This window comes from Manacus vitellinus, unplaced genomic scaffold, assembly GCF_001715985.3.
Source record: "Manacus vitellinus isolate BGI_N305 unplaced genomic scaffold, ASM171598v3 scaffold_22_pilon, whole genome shotgun sequence".
NCBI classification, from domain to species: Eukaryota; Metazoa; Chordata; class Aves; order Passeriformes; family Pipridae; genus Manacus; species Manacus vitellinus.
The window spans coordinates 11,538,146-11,553,376 of record NW_021939632.1 but is presented as its reverse complement, the minus strand read 5'-3'; the positions used below and the strand labels follow the sequence as shown (position 1 = coordinate 11,553,376).

General features: G+C 37.4%; 1 protein-coding gene across 4 annotated transcripts in view; it reads left to right on the top strand.

Moving 5' to 3' along the window:
• Positions 1-6,336, top strand: part of GRB14 (growth factor receptor bound protein 14) — a 59,378-nt gene extending 53,042 nt beyond the window's left edge. Inside the window, exons 11-12 of one of the 4 annotated variants that reach the window (XM_018072695.1) lie at positions 1,429-1,522; positions 5,376-6,336. In XM_018072695.1, coding sequence (XP_017928184.1) covers positions 1,429-1,522; positions 5,376-5,522 — 241 coding nt within the window. In that variant the 3' untranslated portion in view covers positions 5,523-6,336. The remainder of the gene's footprint in view (positions 1-1,428; positions 1,523-5,375) is intronic. The other 3 variants (XM_008930993.3, XM_018072697.2, XM_018072696.1) reach the window with 3 other exon arrangements.
• The last annotated feature ends 8,895 nt before the right edge of the window (positions 6,337-15,231 follow it).

Below are 15,231 nucleotides of genomic sequence, written 5' to 3'. Positions count from 1 at the left end.
TAATCAATGTGTTTATTTTGTGTGTCATTTAATGCAAAGAATCTGTCGTAACTGTGTTCTGAACAATTTCCTTCATGTCCCGGAGAGACTGAGAGGCCACTAGGTGGTGAGAGCGAGCCAGCTCGCGGAGCCCGCGGCTGTGGAGACGTCTGGCTTGTACTTGTACTGCCGTATGCTGAGTTTGCAGTTATCCCTCTGGAATAACTGAGTTACTATCAGAGCTCCAAATTAGTCTGGATAAGGATTTTGATAGAAATGGTAATGATTATGGACTCCAAATTTCTTAATTCCAACTATTTTCTTACTTTGGAAAAGGAGGACTCTTAACAAACTTTGAGAATGAAATTGGTACTTTGGAACCATGCCAACAGTCAGTGAAAATCCACTGTAAACCTTTGGCGGCTTTCTTTGCCTGAAATTCTTTATTTTCATATATAGTAGCTGGGCTCTCATTTCTGGTGTGTGGTGGGGTAAAAGTAGGGGTTCACTAATGCTCACTTGATTGATACCTGCAAGTCCATCTTGCCCATTTCTTTTGTGTCCTGAAAGAGAAGCATGCTTGCCAGTGGCTGCCTCTCTATTTTCCTTCTTTGGTGCATTGGTTAGCTACAACAGTTCCAGACCTGCACAGTGCAAGCAGTTCATACTCTCTCCACTACAAAGCTATATATCAGGTACTTCCCTCTGTCCACCAAACTGTTCTCTGCTGATATTCCAAACCATGGGATTTGATGAAAACTGTCTCGTACTGATAATCATCCTTTCCTGTACCAGATTATTCTATCACAATTACAGCAAAATTGTGGTTTTGTCGATGTCCTGGTTGGAATAAGTTATCAGTGAACTAGTTTCGGTGGCACTGTTGGCCATTGAGAGTGTTGTGATTTGAATAATGATTCCATAAAGCAAGCAGGATGTGCCTATGTCTTGGTGGGAATTCTGGTGCTGTGCAGAAGTGAATGTGCATTTATGAGTATTGGCCAGATGTGGAAAACATTCTGGTATGTCTCTCATTACCTTTTCTGTAAAATTCCTGTTTAACTACCTTTGAATTTTCCCTATAATGCTTGCAATTTCGATAACTGTCAGAGTCCAAAAAAAATTTTTGTTCAAAGCACAAACTTTGAGGGTGCTTTTCTGTCTGAAGAGATGCATTGTAATTCTATGCAGTGTAAAAACTAACGCCTACAGTGTCATTTATTCTGAGAATGCATGTTTTTCACATAATAGACAAGGTGAAGAATTTAAGAGAAAGTATTCCCAGTGACACATTTGCAAAGAAATACTGATTAAAAGCCTAACTTGCGTAATTGATATTATTTTTGCTTTTCACTAATGCTTACTGTAATGAATTTCAAACAGTTTTAACTGGATATTTACAAAAGGATTTCAAGTGATCTTACTGTGAAAATTTTCAATCTCTTTTAGGGTATTCCTGGTACGTGATAGCCAAAGTAACCCCAAAACATTTGTATTGTCATTGAGTCATGGATTAAAAATAAAACATTTTCAAATCGTACCAGTAAGTAAATTTTTTCAGTTTATGTGTGCAGTTGTAAAATCAAACAATTGAATAACTGTGATAGAGTATCGATGGATTTTTTTTTTTCTTTTGCTGTTCTATGGAAGATGTAAACTTGTATCACTAAATATAATTAGTATTCTCTAGTAGACTTGAACATTTTTGAGCTTTGCTTTTGATTTGTTCTAAAGCTTGACTAGTAGTATGAAATCCAAAAAAGTTTCTTGAAAAAACAGACAAATCTATTTCAACAGGAATAGAAGCAACCCTGATGTCATGAAAATCATGTATTAATAGAGGTCATGTTGCCTTTTCATTTTTCAGTATGTGCACAATTTCTTAGTCATCTGTTTTGGACTGTCTACGATGTGTGTCTATATCTGACTGAGTCATCTGTTCAGGATAGTTTCAATATTTGCAGTCAAACATATTTTGTTGACCTCTGTTCTTGATTCATGTTATTATGATATATTCATGTCCAGGTCTTCTTCAGCGGGACAATTTTGTAAAAAAAACCCCAAAAAACTGATATCCTTATTTAATCCATCTACTTTGTAGGTAAGCTGAAATTTCCTAAACTGGAATCATATTTTTGTCAGTTTTCATCGAACATACTGTCCAGTTCTACCAGAATAGCCAGCCTTCTCCATTGCTTCCACTCTCTCACGAGGTGGTCTGAGCAGGTTTCTTTACATGCTGCTTCTGTTGAGATGAGAAGCACTTAAGCATTATGTGTTTTGGCCACAGATGCTTGACATAACTGAGCAGACCCATAGCTTTTTCATCTCTCTTCACAAGAACCTTTCTTCCAGACCACTTAATACTCTAGCGTCCATGTTTCTTCCTGCTGAAGTTTCTATGAGATTCTGCTGTTTCTCAGTAGAAATTTGTGTAGTGGCACATTTTTTTTTGTTTCTGGTCTGTTGATCCCTTTTGATCATTCACCACATTTCTGTATGCCTTACGTAGGGCTTGTAGCTGATATCCTCCCTTAAAAAAAGTTCCTGTAGAATAAAAGACTGAAGCATTATTTGGAAGCAAAAAAGCAAATCAGTTTAGTTAAAAGAGCTGTCCAGGATTTTGTTATGTTTAGATAAAGACAATGGAGGAGTCCTTAATCCAAAAGTGATGACTATGCCTTGGATCCCATGTAAGCATCAATATATGGTCTGTGATAAGAATCCCAGGTGTAAGATCTCTATGATTCTATTGACTGCAGTAATTTCTAGTATTTACTTTGGGATAACTGTTGTTAGATTTAGAAAACGTCCTGAACTCCATAGAAATAGTGTATGATTCTGCTTTGTTAGGATGTCATTTAACTCTCAAATTTGAGACCAAATTTTTCTTTTCCTATCAGGAAACGGACCCTCACTTTTCTAGGAGCAGATGTAGCAGGAAGCTGCAGTTACCTTCACTTTTCTCTGAAATGGATGATTCTCTTTTTCCCTTCAAAAATTTTGCTAAAACCTCGCTCTCATGTTGTGGGATCTTTGGAGGAACCAGGAATTCTTTGTTTTGATATATTCTTTGTCTATACACTTGGGTCACATTTCACCATACTGGTGGTTGAGAAGACCTATACCACTTCATTGCAGAACCTGTCCTACTTGATGGAAATTTTTTTTAATTGGTTTTTAAGTAAAGCAATTTCTCCTATGCTAGTAACCAGAAAAAAAAAATCTGTAGTGAGAACAGCTTAGTCCAGGGAGAGTATGTGGGTATGGAAGCTGTTTGTCCCCCAAACCTAGGCATGTTCCAGTTCCTTTCTGTCACTTAATTTCCAGTTGCATTCAGTACCCTCATGCCGTTCTCCATAGCCTGACTTACACATGCCCTATTTTTGCTAGAACAGTGCTCTTTAAGGAGTTCAGAAAATTATTCCTTGAGGAGGGGAAGGTTTTGGTTCCAGTTGCTGCTAATCTAAATGAAATTATTATTTTCTAAGAAACAAGGCATTTTGTATTACTGCAATAAATTCATAGCTTATTAGCTGGAGATCAGGGTTACCTCTTTGAATTTCAAATTCCACTGTTCTTCTAAAATCTTGCCTGTTTCCAGTCATTGAGAAGACAAACTTTCCTACTAAATGTAAATAAACAAATGGCATTATTTTTCTCTTGTATTTTAGGTTGCTTCAGATTATACTGCATTTAAAAAATGTCTCCTTTTAGGTAGGGCATGCAGCTTGCCTAGTTCAAGCTTCACCCATGTTAACAGGTACCTCATGTTAACACTGGTAACCTGTGCAAGAGGTGTTGCAGGTGGGTGGTAGCGAATTGATTGTAAAAAGTTCAAAAGAAAACCTTTGGGATACGTTCAGGACTCTTTACTGTGTTTTTCAGCCTTTATACTCTGAGCTTATACAAGTTAACTTCAGTGTAGTCTATCCCTAAATTAGCTCTTCTGTAGTACATATGAAAAAAGGAGAATTGATACACAGTTCTGGGACTGTCTTTTTCCAATAAATGTTCTCTCATAAGAGCCTTCTTAGCTTGCAGAAGGTGTTAGGTTCCTGGACAGCATAACTTTGATACTTTTTACTTTGCAAAATATTGATAGCTTTAGAATTAGCAATCTGTCTGGTATTCATTTCAAGGTTTGGAACTAACTTGGAGGAGGAAACTAGACATTTGAATTGTTAACTCTTCCTTGTCTGTTGTCAGTTGGCAGGAAAATTGCATGCATAGGGAAAGTCCAATGAATGATAATCCATTTTCAGGTTCTTGGCTGGAGCACAGGAATTTACACATACACACATTGGTAATTCCTTAACTGTTTGACCTGGTCTGACCAAAGTCTGAGAATAAAGAAATTACAAACTACTTCCAGACATGGTAGGAAGGAGTAGAATAACCAGGCATCATAAGCAGTTCAACAGCTGCTTGCAGATAAGAAATCATAACTACAGGTAGCAGAGCTAATTATATCTTCTCCCTTCCCCTGTACTCAAGTAGGGTAGTTGCATCTTTCCCTAGCACACCATCTGCTACTCTATGCTAGCCCTACTTCAACATCTTCTGTTCACTACTCTGTCAATCTTGTATCTTTTTTCCCTTTTCTTTTTAAAAATAGTTTAAGAAGTTTTTTACTCTGTATTTACAAGAATATTAATTAGTCGCTTTTCCACTAAAGCTTCTTGATATTAGACATATTAGTAGTAGAGGAAATAAACCAAGAAATTATATAGTCAGTAACACAGTCCTAATTGTGCAAGAGCTAACATTCAGTAACTTAGAATAGGGAAATACTGATTGTAAATTTTTAAGCATCTACAAGTCAAAAGGAATCTTTTGCAGTTTCTTCTTTCTCTCCTGTATCTGTGCTAATACATGCATTTGGAACTGCAGCAATTTTTTCTCCTACAACAAAAAACATCCTACTAAATCAAACATGTTACTTTTGTGATGGGCAGTGTCTTGTGCAGCTGATACCATCCAGCACACCCCAGTGCACTAGTGTGTAGCCTCATCACACCTTATGAATTAAGTGATAGAAAATCATGGAATATGAATGGAGCAAATGTTGGAATCTATGAGTAACTTGAAACTTGGTTGTTTTGTGTCACTGTGTAAAAACTCAGAGTTTTTAAAGTAGCATTGTTAGTGCAGAAAGAATATTCCTATATTTATTTAACTTTTCTTTCCTTTTAGGTGTGTTAAAAAATGCATTATTTTTCTGTCGTTTATTTTTGATGTTGGTGTGAATGATCACTGTATTTTTCCTTCTTTCAGTAGCCGTAATATTGTGAATATATTGGTCTCTAAGAACACTTCTCAAACAAGTATTCCAATCAGGAAGAAATACCAAAGGAAAGAGGATTTTATTGAATCTTGTTTTTCCATTTTTACAGTTGGAAGATGATGGGAAGCTATTCTATACCCTTGATGATGGTCATACCAGATTTACTGATCTCATCCAGCTAGTGGAATTCTACCAACTTAATAAAGGAGTTCTGCCTTGCAAGTTAAAACACTATTGCGCACGAATTGCTCTTTAACCAAAGCATCTGTTGTTTCATCAGAGGGAAAGGAAGATACTAGAATACTTTTCCCCTAGAGGCAATTTGTATAGCAAAAAGGGGGCAAAAAGCATTACATTGTAAAGATTCTATGTTTAAGCTGCAAAAAAAAATTTATATTCTATATAGATAAGAACTTTGCTTTGTGATTGTCACAGCAAAATTCACTTTATGGTTTTAAAAAACCGTTCTTTCCTATGTAATTCTTTAGTGCTGTCTTGTACTTTGGGTTTTTTTTCAACTGAAAACAGTTTTGAAAAATATTGTCTATCTCCTACAAAAATATAACTGAAGGAAGATCTTTGTTCTTAGGTTTAAAATTAACTTTTTGTCTCTATAAATGTTTCTCATAATTTCTGTTCATCACATAAAAGAATAACATTTACTGTGGTGAGGTTAAGAAGCTGAACTGCACATTTTATTTGTAAATAAAATGAATAAATATTTTGCACTATATTTTTGAATGCTACTTTGAGGATTATCTTATCCAAAAAGTGAAAAAATCATTAAAGCCACTTATAACTGCTCAGTTGTATTGAGTTGTGCTATTATTGTTGTAATATTTTAAAGGATTTTTTTTTCTCTAATGACTAAATCTATATCTTTGTACAGAGCAGGAGTGTCACTTTCTTGGCTGTGGAATGTATAAATATGCATAAGTTATTATGTAGTGCATAACATGGTTTAGTGCATACCTATAGTCTCCGACACAGAGAGAGGGAGAGAGAGACCTCTTAAATTTTGTGGATTGTTGCACAGTTAAGAAGGGAATCAACTTCAGTTACTCTTTAAAATAAAGGTAATGTCTTAATATTTGCAAATTAACAATATTTACAATACTTGCAAATAAAAATAAATTCAGTGGGCTTGACTCTGCTGAAAACCTTGTGAAAGTGTATGTGCAGTCAGTTCCTAGCTTATTTTATTATTTATCACAAAATAAAAATGTCAATACAGCTATTGGTCAACCAGTCTTTGCAGCTTACCAAGTATCTAACAATCCAACTAAAAGGAACTGAGATGGTAGACCAAGTCAAATTTGGGACCATAGCATTAGAAATACTTTTAATATCTGTGTTTTAAAAGAGAGATGATATTGCTGCATCCCTGAACAAAAACTCGAGTGGAATGGGGCCTGAACTGAATGAGGCATCCCTGGATGTCCTGATGCTTTGCTGTCCAAGAGATTTGATCTTGTTATGAGGGTTCAGGACATTGTCCTGGATATCTCTGTATGGTAAAAGGTGGTATTTGAAGATGGGCCATCACACCGAATCCAGCCCCCCTTCCTGTGCTTGCTTGGGTTCTCTGACTGTCAGGCATACCATCTGTGCTGCTGCAGGAGTTTCTGGGCAGAGAAGGTAAAGGAGGCCTGGGCAAGGAATGGAGTGAGTTGGACCCAAGGCACAGCAGTGCCAGTGTGTGTAAGCTGTCGAGGCCATGTAGATGGAAGCATTAAACTATAGCCTATGGTTTTGTTACTGTGTGTCTGTGGAAGGCAGGCATAATAACATAATACTGTGATACTTAATTTACTGACTTGATCCACACATCACTGACCTTTTCCTCTGGTATGCATATGCAGTCTTTAAAGCTCATTAAAAAAGCTGCTTTTCCTAGTGTGTACCAAAGATGCAACATATGTGGTGCCTAAGCTCATTACATTAGGAATGCCTTGTAAAACTCTTTGCAGTGTAATAAATTTAACTCTTAAACCTCAAACAAAATTTCAGATTGTACTTAACAGAAAAATACCATTTTAATTAAAGCCTCTTCAGATTCACTTCAATAATGGGATTACTTCTCAGGTAGTGTTACTTTGGGTATTGACGTAGAATAAGGAGAAACTTTCTCTGCATCCCTGGGGTTTTTTTTACCATCATGGCCAAATGAATTGTCTACTGTAATCCATTTCTCCTTGGACATGTGAAAGCTTTGTATTTGTATTTAAGTATGCATGCTTGGTAGAGAATCTAACTGCTCAGTGAGTGAGTACCTGTCACCTTGGGACCTATCAGAAAAGAAAAGGGAGTGTAAGTATTATGTCACATTTGTCACACGGTGGAGAGACATCAACCATCAAAGCTTTGCCTGCTTTTCCAGTTTTTGTTTCACAAGTGAAATTGAAAAAAAAAACCCACCAAAAGTAAACTGAAATAAATAAAAACCCCCAAACCCAAGTAATTGCTTAATGAGTGTCGGATATGGACATTTGAAAGTTTTTAACTGTCGAAATTCCTTACACTGCAAAGCATTTCTTCCTGCATTTTGACAGTTCTCTTAATTAAAATCTAAACAGAAATGTTGCTGAGAATACATTATCTCTTTTATATGAATGTGCATACCTTTCCTGAACTCTGTGATTATTTGTGACTATGCCAGAAAAAAACAAACAAGTAAAACTAATAAAATCTAGGCTACCTCCTTGTTTAAATGTTATTGAAGAAAGAAGCACGAAGGAGGTAGTCTTAATGTGTAAAAAAAAACCCCAAATACCACCCCTCAAAAGCCCCAATATTGTGATATCCCAGACTACTTCCAAATGTCTTAAATGGTACAAGTGGTTGATATGTGACTTGAAAGATACTTACTAGCAAAGAATATTTTCTTGTCAGGAAAAACAGCAAGGAATTTTTGTGAGATCACCCAGAATATGTCTGACCACAAAGTTCTTTCAGGGTGTAGGCAATGCTGTTTAAACAGAATTTCAGTGTGTTAACTGGCGCTTCTAATTAGGAATACTACACTTTGGTGCTCACCTTCACAAAGAAAATTGGCTAATCAGGAGTTGTTAACAGCTCAGGGAGTAATCAGTACTATTTTGGGCAAGCCAGTCTATCTGTCTCCCAACATCTGCTCCTCTACAAAATATGGACAATGTTATATCTATCTCATAGAGTGTTAAGGACAGATTTTATTTTTTCAAAAAAGACCATAGAAAATGGTATTATGTGCAGAAGGTTTTTTTTTAATCCTTTCAGAAGTGATATGTTTTTACCTTTACTTGATGGAAAGTCAGTGCCAGAACACCTAGTTTGAAGCACGGTATTTGAAAAACTTTTCATGCTTTCTTCAGAATTCAAATTTTATGTTCTGGGGGTGTGTCTGTGTAGTGCACTGCCAGGAAGAGAGAACTGAGCTTGCCATGCAGAGGTACTAGAAGCAGCATAACTGCTGGAGTCCATCTTGCTATCTGGGGTAATTAGCCCTGCAGGGGTATGCGCTGCAAGATGTGAGCTAGTTCAGAGATTGTGCTGAAGCTCAACATTGTATTTGTTGGCATGGCCTTTGTGCCTTGGTTTCAAATCTTAAAATCTTCTTGGCTCAAAGGAGATTAAAAGTTAATTCGCTGCTTTCATAACGCATATACATACATGGCCGGAATTAAGGTTACACGGACGGCATTAAATGACGTTTTTAAACTTCTGAGTGTTTTTACTTAACAATCTTATTAAGTCATTTAATGAATTTTTTGAAATGTAGTAAGTCTTCAAGTCATCCAACCAAATGTTTTGAAAGAGAGCTTTAACCCATTAAATAAAAGAGGATTATGTATGTAACTAACTACAAGTGGTATCTCAAAGATAATTGAATTTGTGTCTGTTACATCCTGGTTTAAGAATTATAGCCTTTTGTGCTTCCCTTGGGGGTAGAATGAGTATGTAGTGTCAGTAGTCTTGAGGTGTCTCATTTTAAGTTAGAATCAGCTTATTTCAAGAAAATTGTCTTTTTTTGTTGTTACATTGGTAAAAGCTACTCATCTTAATCTAAACAGAATCCACACAGTCACCAATTAGTTTTAACTGTTTTAACCTGTTTATTAGATGTAACTTGCAAATCAGTCTAGCACTTGTCTCTAAGAAATCTGATATGTACCTTTTGTTACCTTTATTAATTTAGTTTAGAAAAATATAAAGCAATTTACAGCATTTCAGTTTAGTTAGAAAAAGAATTATTTTTATTATTGTCCTGATATTTCAAACTACTATTCTAATACTCACACTGTAATGCATTCCATTTCTAATTTCAGCTTTCCCTGAAATCATTGAAGATGGGACATACCCCATTACTTGAATATACTTGTAAGCTTTCAGAGGTTAAACACTTATGGTCTATGCATAATCAATGTGTATGGTAGTGCAATTAATGTTAACTTTAATGAAATGCATGAATATTTAAAACTTAATGAATCTGGCTTTACAGCCTGGCTCACATATGTGAACAGTATTGACTGTTGGCCTCTGGATGTCAGCAGTGTATCACGAAATTCCTGTAATCAGCCGCTGTTTTCATGCTTCCTCCCAGAAATATCTGTGACTTGTGGTCTCTGCACACCTCCAGAACACCCAGTGCTTTTTCCTCTTATAAATTATTCACTTACTCTGTACCAATTAGTTCTACTAGTTGCTAGGTTTGTTATCAAGTTAAGCTTCAAGACAAGAACCTGAACTCAATGAGTGATTAAAAATTTATTAGCAGAGATGATTAAATATGCAGATAGTCTGTGAAGCTTGTTCTTGAAACCATTATATTACCTTTTTAATACTAATGATTTGTATAATTAATTTTATAAAAGCCTGAAAGTCTTTTAAAAAAAATCAGAGTAGGACATAAAAGGGAAGAGATTAAATGCAGAAGAGGCAGTGAACCTGAGCATTAAAACAGCTCATTCACATGTATAGGCAATAAAGTGATTTCCTTACAGGAATAGTTTGTGGTTTTTCTTCCCCTCTGCTAAGTTGATTATTTTATTAATCTTCTAAGCAATTTGGGAAAACTCTTATCAACTAATGAGTTGTATTTTCAAAATAGAACTTGATTTGATTAACACTGATAATACAGATGCTTCCTCTAAACTTTACAGTTAAAACCAGATCAAGATGCAGTCTATACAACATTTGAGCTCATGATGGATGTTAGGCATGTGAGGAGCCCCAGGGCTTCCATGGCAAGGAAGGTACAGGTGCATTAATGCCACATGGAACTGTGGGGCAGTGTGGCCAGTTCCAGGTGAAGTTTGTGAAAGAGGGGTTGTCCCCCACACTGTTTTTTTTTAGATGGTGTGTTGGGTGGTGAGCAGGGTCTTCACTATCACAGTGGGGGAGCTGAGACCCTCCAGAGCCTGGATTGATTAGGAACAGCCTGTTGAACCTGCAGGACTGGCTCAGGAGATGGGCCTGTCCTCCTTCCCATGGGGGAAAGAAAACTAATTACTTTATTGCCCCTTAAGGGAGTAGGTGGAGTGGAAAGTCGGTCCTGGGGCCTGGCTTCTTGCTTTCCATGTTCCTGGGAGAAGAGAGCCCTCATGGCAGTGTGGAGAGCCAAGGTGGTGGCATCAGCTGTGGCCGTGGGCAGTGCAGGTGGCTGGCACCAGCCAACCGTGCTGGCGTGGCACAGTTCTTGGCATGTGCCGGTGTGTGCTGTGGTGTGTGAGATGGTTTGTATCACCTCTGTGAGAAGACTCGGGAGGTGACGAGACCTGGCCACGCTCTGGGAGCTGAAGCAGGCCAGATGCATGAGGGAGGGGTGAGCTATGGCTGTAATCCCTCTGTGCCGTGCCCTGCGGGATGGGGCAGGCAGCATTCCTCAGGCACTGCAGTGGGGAGAGCCAGAGCTCACCGTTTTCCCCTCTCCTTCCAGCTCTGCCTGGTGCAGTGCCACCAAAGACCATGGCTGATGGCCCCAGGCACCCCATGGGAATGGGTTGCTGTGGATGAGGCTGGAAGAAAGGTGAGGACTTAGCCCAGCTTCTCCTGGGGGCCCTGGACAAGAGGGACATCAGCAGCCCAGTAGATGCTGTGCTGCCCTTTGCCTCCTGGAAAGGAAGGAGTTGCCCCTTAGGTGGGGCTGATGAGCCCTACCAGCTGGAAACTGCCAGAGTTAATGAGTTTCACTTAATAAATAAGGGTGGTGTCTGTTTGACTTTAAGGAGTGTACTGTGAGGAGGTGTGTTGTGTCTTGAGGTTGGCATGAATAGTGAGTAAAATTTATTTTTTTGGGGGACTGGAGCTTTGAGGTGGGATGAGGGAAACAATGAGTGGAATTGTCATGCACATATTGTGTTGCCCTTTTTTAAAACTCTTCTTTCTGTAAATTAGAGTGTGTTTATTTTTAATAAAGCGCTAAGCTCTATAGTAGCAGTATTTAGGCTTCAGTTCCATGAAGTGCAGTATGTGTTTCTAGCCTTGGCTGTAGTTGGCAACAGAACTACAGCACAGCTCTTACAAGGGTGAGACCCAACCATGGTGTTTGTATTGCAATCACCACTGATCTTACATGGTTAGGAGGTCATGTGGAGGGTAAATCTAAATAAAAATGGTTGTTCTTTAGGTAAAATAGAAGGTGTGCCTCTTTGATGATGAGAAATTGAGACTGTGACCTAGGAACTTCCTTAGCAGAAAGAAGAGTCTCTGGAAGTATTTCTCTAGTACTCTTGGACATATGTTGACTGAGATGTACAACTTTCCTTGCTTTTTTTCTTGCTCTAAGTCAAAACACCACTTTTTATAAAGATACTTCAGCTTCCCCTTCTACAATACCAGATATCTACTTAGGGAAAGGGAAGGAGCAGAGGAAAGAGCATTAACTAGGGTAAGATTGTTGGTAGGAAAAAACTGAGAGCACATTGACTGAGGTGTTTGCTGCTTTTCTAATTGTGACTGAAGCTGAACAAAGAAGTCCTTAGTCTTGCATTCCTGAATATGGTGTAGTATGACATGCTGCTAAATGGGATCATAAGTTTAGACTGGTTTTTAATGTCAGTGAAAACTTTCTAAAATGAAGAAAAATCGTTTAAGTGAGGGAAATTGAAATATACAATTTCAAATGCCTTTACTGTGCAGGAGGGAGAAAAAACACATGAAGCTTTCACAAGTTGGATTGTTTGTTTTGTTTATTTGTAGTTTGTGGGGTTTTTAAACAAACAAAAAGCTTTCCTTTTTTTCTGAATTGTGCAGAACTCTGTAATTGCCAAATCTACAGCCTATGCTAAATGTCTAAGTTCTGGAAAATAACTCATGGAAAAATATCTTCTGATGATGGATGTGAGGTCAACTATACAAACTAAAATACTTTCTCCCCAGTTACATGGTATAGGGCTGTGGTGCTCAGACCATATGCATAGCTAGTTATTTTTAGGCATTTAAGGAGAATGTAAAGGAGGTGATATGTGTAGGAGGGTGGAAGGGTATGGAGAAAATTTTAAAAGATGCTAACACTTGGAACAACAATACTTATGGTGTTGGAGTGATCCCCCCCAACCTGTACACATCACGTCTGAAGGGGTTTGCTTCTGTACTGAACAATTAATCAAGTCCTCATTTCTGAAATTATGCATGTACTTTTTTGTGTGCTATACATAATGGTATGGATTTCAGTATGCTTAAGATAATGTGTGTAAGTGTTGGCAGGATGAGAGTCAAAGATGTCAAAAATAACTTGGAGGGCTTGTGGAAATTCACAAAGTGTAATAAGGTGATACTTCAATTGGTACTGAAGTGGAAATTGTAGCTGATATTATATTTAATGATGGACTGTGGTCACTGGGTTCACTGTGACTGAACAATATCCATCTCTATTTTTGAGGTAAATGAAGAGCAGTATATGAAGTTGAACTAAGAATTAAGAATGTTTTTCTCTTGTACATTGATACTGCTATTTATACTTATTATTCTGTATTGTGTGTATAACAAAAAAACCACACAAAAACGCCAACCAAACCTCTCCTGCGCCAGCACCAAGCCTTCCTTAAAGAAAGGTTTGCAGTAGGAATCTATATTTGAAGTGGCTTTGGCCTTGTGAAAGTGTAAGATGTATGATACTTTTGAAGAAAAGTTTCCTTATTTCTCACCACTGTAGATTAGGGAATGATCTGTTTCTGTTTTTTTGCTAGCAGTAAAACTGACATGCTAATTCAGAGTACCAGCAGTACAGGTGGTGCTCATAAGGGCCTCCCCATGGCAAAGAAGTACAGCTGAATTGTATTACCCCTTTGCTCAAGATAATGGAAGTTTGCAGCAAATGAATTCTAGGTTGTTCTGTAATGAAGTGAAATGCTTATTTGTCTGCAGGAATGTGTGTTCCACTTCTGCTCCTACTTTGACTTGAAATAAGGCCATATAACTCAGCATGGATTTAGAAACACAGGGAAGAATGAATATGCTTTTACCATCTTGTTTATCCAAGGAGTTGCAAGACTGTTAACTATTGATATTCTTCTAGGCTTTCAACTTTTGTTTCCCTCTGTATATAATTCTTTCTAGATTATATCTTTATTACTTACAGAAATTAATCTCAAGTATTTTTGTCAGTTATTTATTTTACTAGAAATTATTCTATAGAACAGAGGTTTGTAGTTTTTTGAACAAGTTTTTAATGTAATCTAGAAGCAACATTGGTACTGTAACTACAGTTGCTGAATCTGGTGCTGAAAATATGATACTTATTGGATTCATGCACATGTATTGTTCAGGATGCTTTCAAAGTTGTAACAGTAGGAGAAAGATGTATTTGATGTTATACAGGCTTATCACAAATAAATGTGGTGTTGGAGGAATTCTGCTATATTAGATTATATAGACCAAAAAAGTCAAGTTTAAGGTAACTGACCATCTTTGTAGTGGTTTGCCTTTATAGTATATGAGACTGGTTGTGGGCAGCTCAAGAGAAAAAAAAAATAGGTCTCCTGAAGAAGAGAACAGTGATGATGAAGAATCTGGAGGAAACGAGCTCCAAGTAAAAGCTGGAGAACTATGGCAGTTTAGCCAAGTGATCTGTGGCAGTTTGAACCCTGAAAAGCCCTAAAAAGTGGAAAAGTAAATGACAAGATGAAACAGAGTGCATTAGAAAAGAACAGCCACTTCAGCTGCTTGGGGCAGGGGAGGAGTCTGTGTGACCCATAATTGTGAGGCATTTTTGCAGCAATGGGCACGAATTTGAAAATTCTCATCAACTCTGTTAATCACCTTTGGAGTGTCATGGAGCAATTCTGAGCTAGTGAATTACTGGTGTTTTTACTAGATAACACTCAGCACCCTAATGTTGTAGGGGAGGATTTTTCCGAAGGAGATGTGTTTGTTACCTGAATCTAAACTTTTTATGCTCTGCTTAACAGAAACAACATAAACAGAAACAGCATAAACTGGAGGCAGGTGGAAAGATGGTAAGACAAAGGAATGAGATATACACATTGTATGGTTTGCAATTATGAGGCTTGAGCAATAGTGGAGAGACTGGTTGGAAGTCGTATTTCTATTTAGTAATATGGCATCATTTGCTGATGGCACGTAGTTGTAATTCAAATGTAGTGTCTTGTGACTCTTTTCTGATTTAGGTTTCTTATGCTGAAGATATGAATCTACACTTTAAGACTTAGCTTTGGCAATTGTTACTTGTTACTTGAAAGTTTCATTGGAAGCTGACTTTGAAGTGTTGAAGTAGTTGAATGTGCTGTGAAGTTTAAAAGTAAACTTTGCTGTGATATCTCTACTGAAAAGCAGTGTAGATATTTACCGAAAAAAAAGGCAGAAAGGTGGAAACCACATATGTAAGCATGTTAACTTTTTATTAAAGGAAATCATTCCAGGAGTCCTCATTAAGCCAGGACAATATTCTAAAAGTGAATATACATGTTGACAGCTACACCCATAAATTTGAAAACTGCAAACATGTTCAGCATAAAAGCCATTTT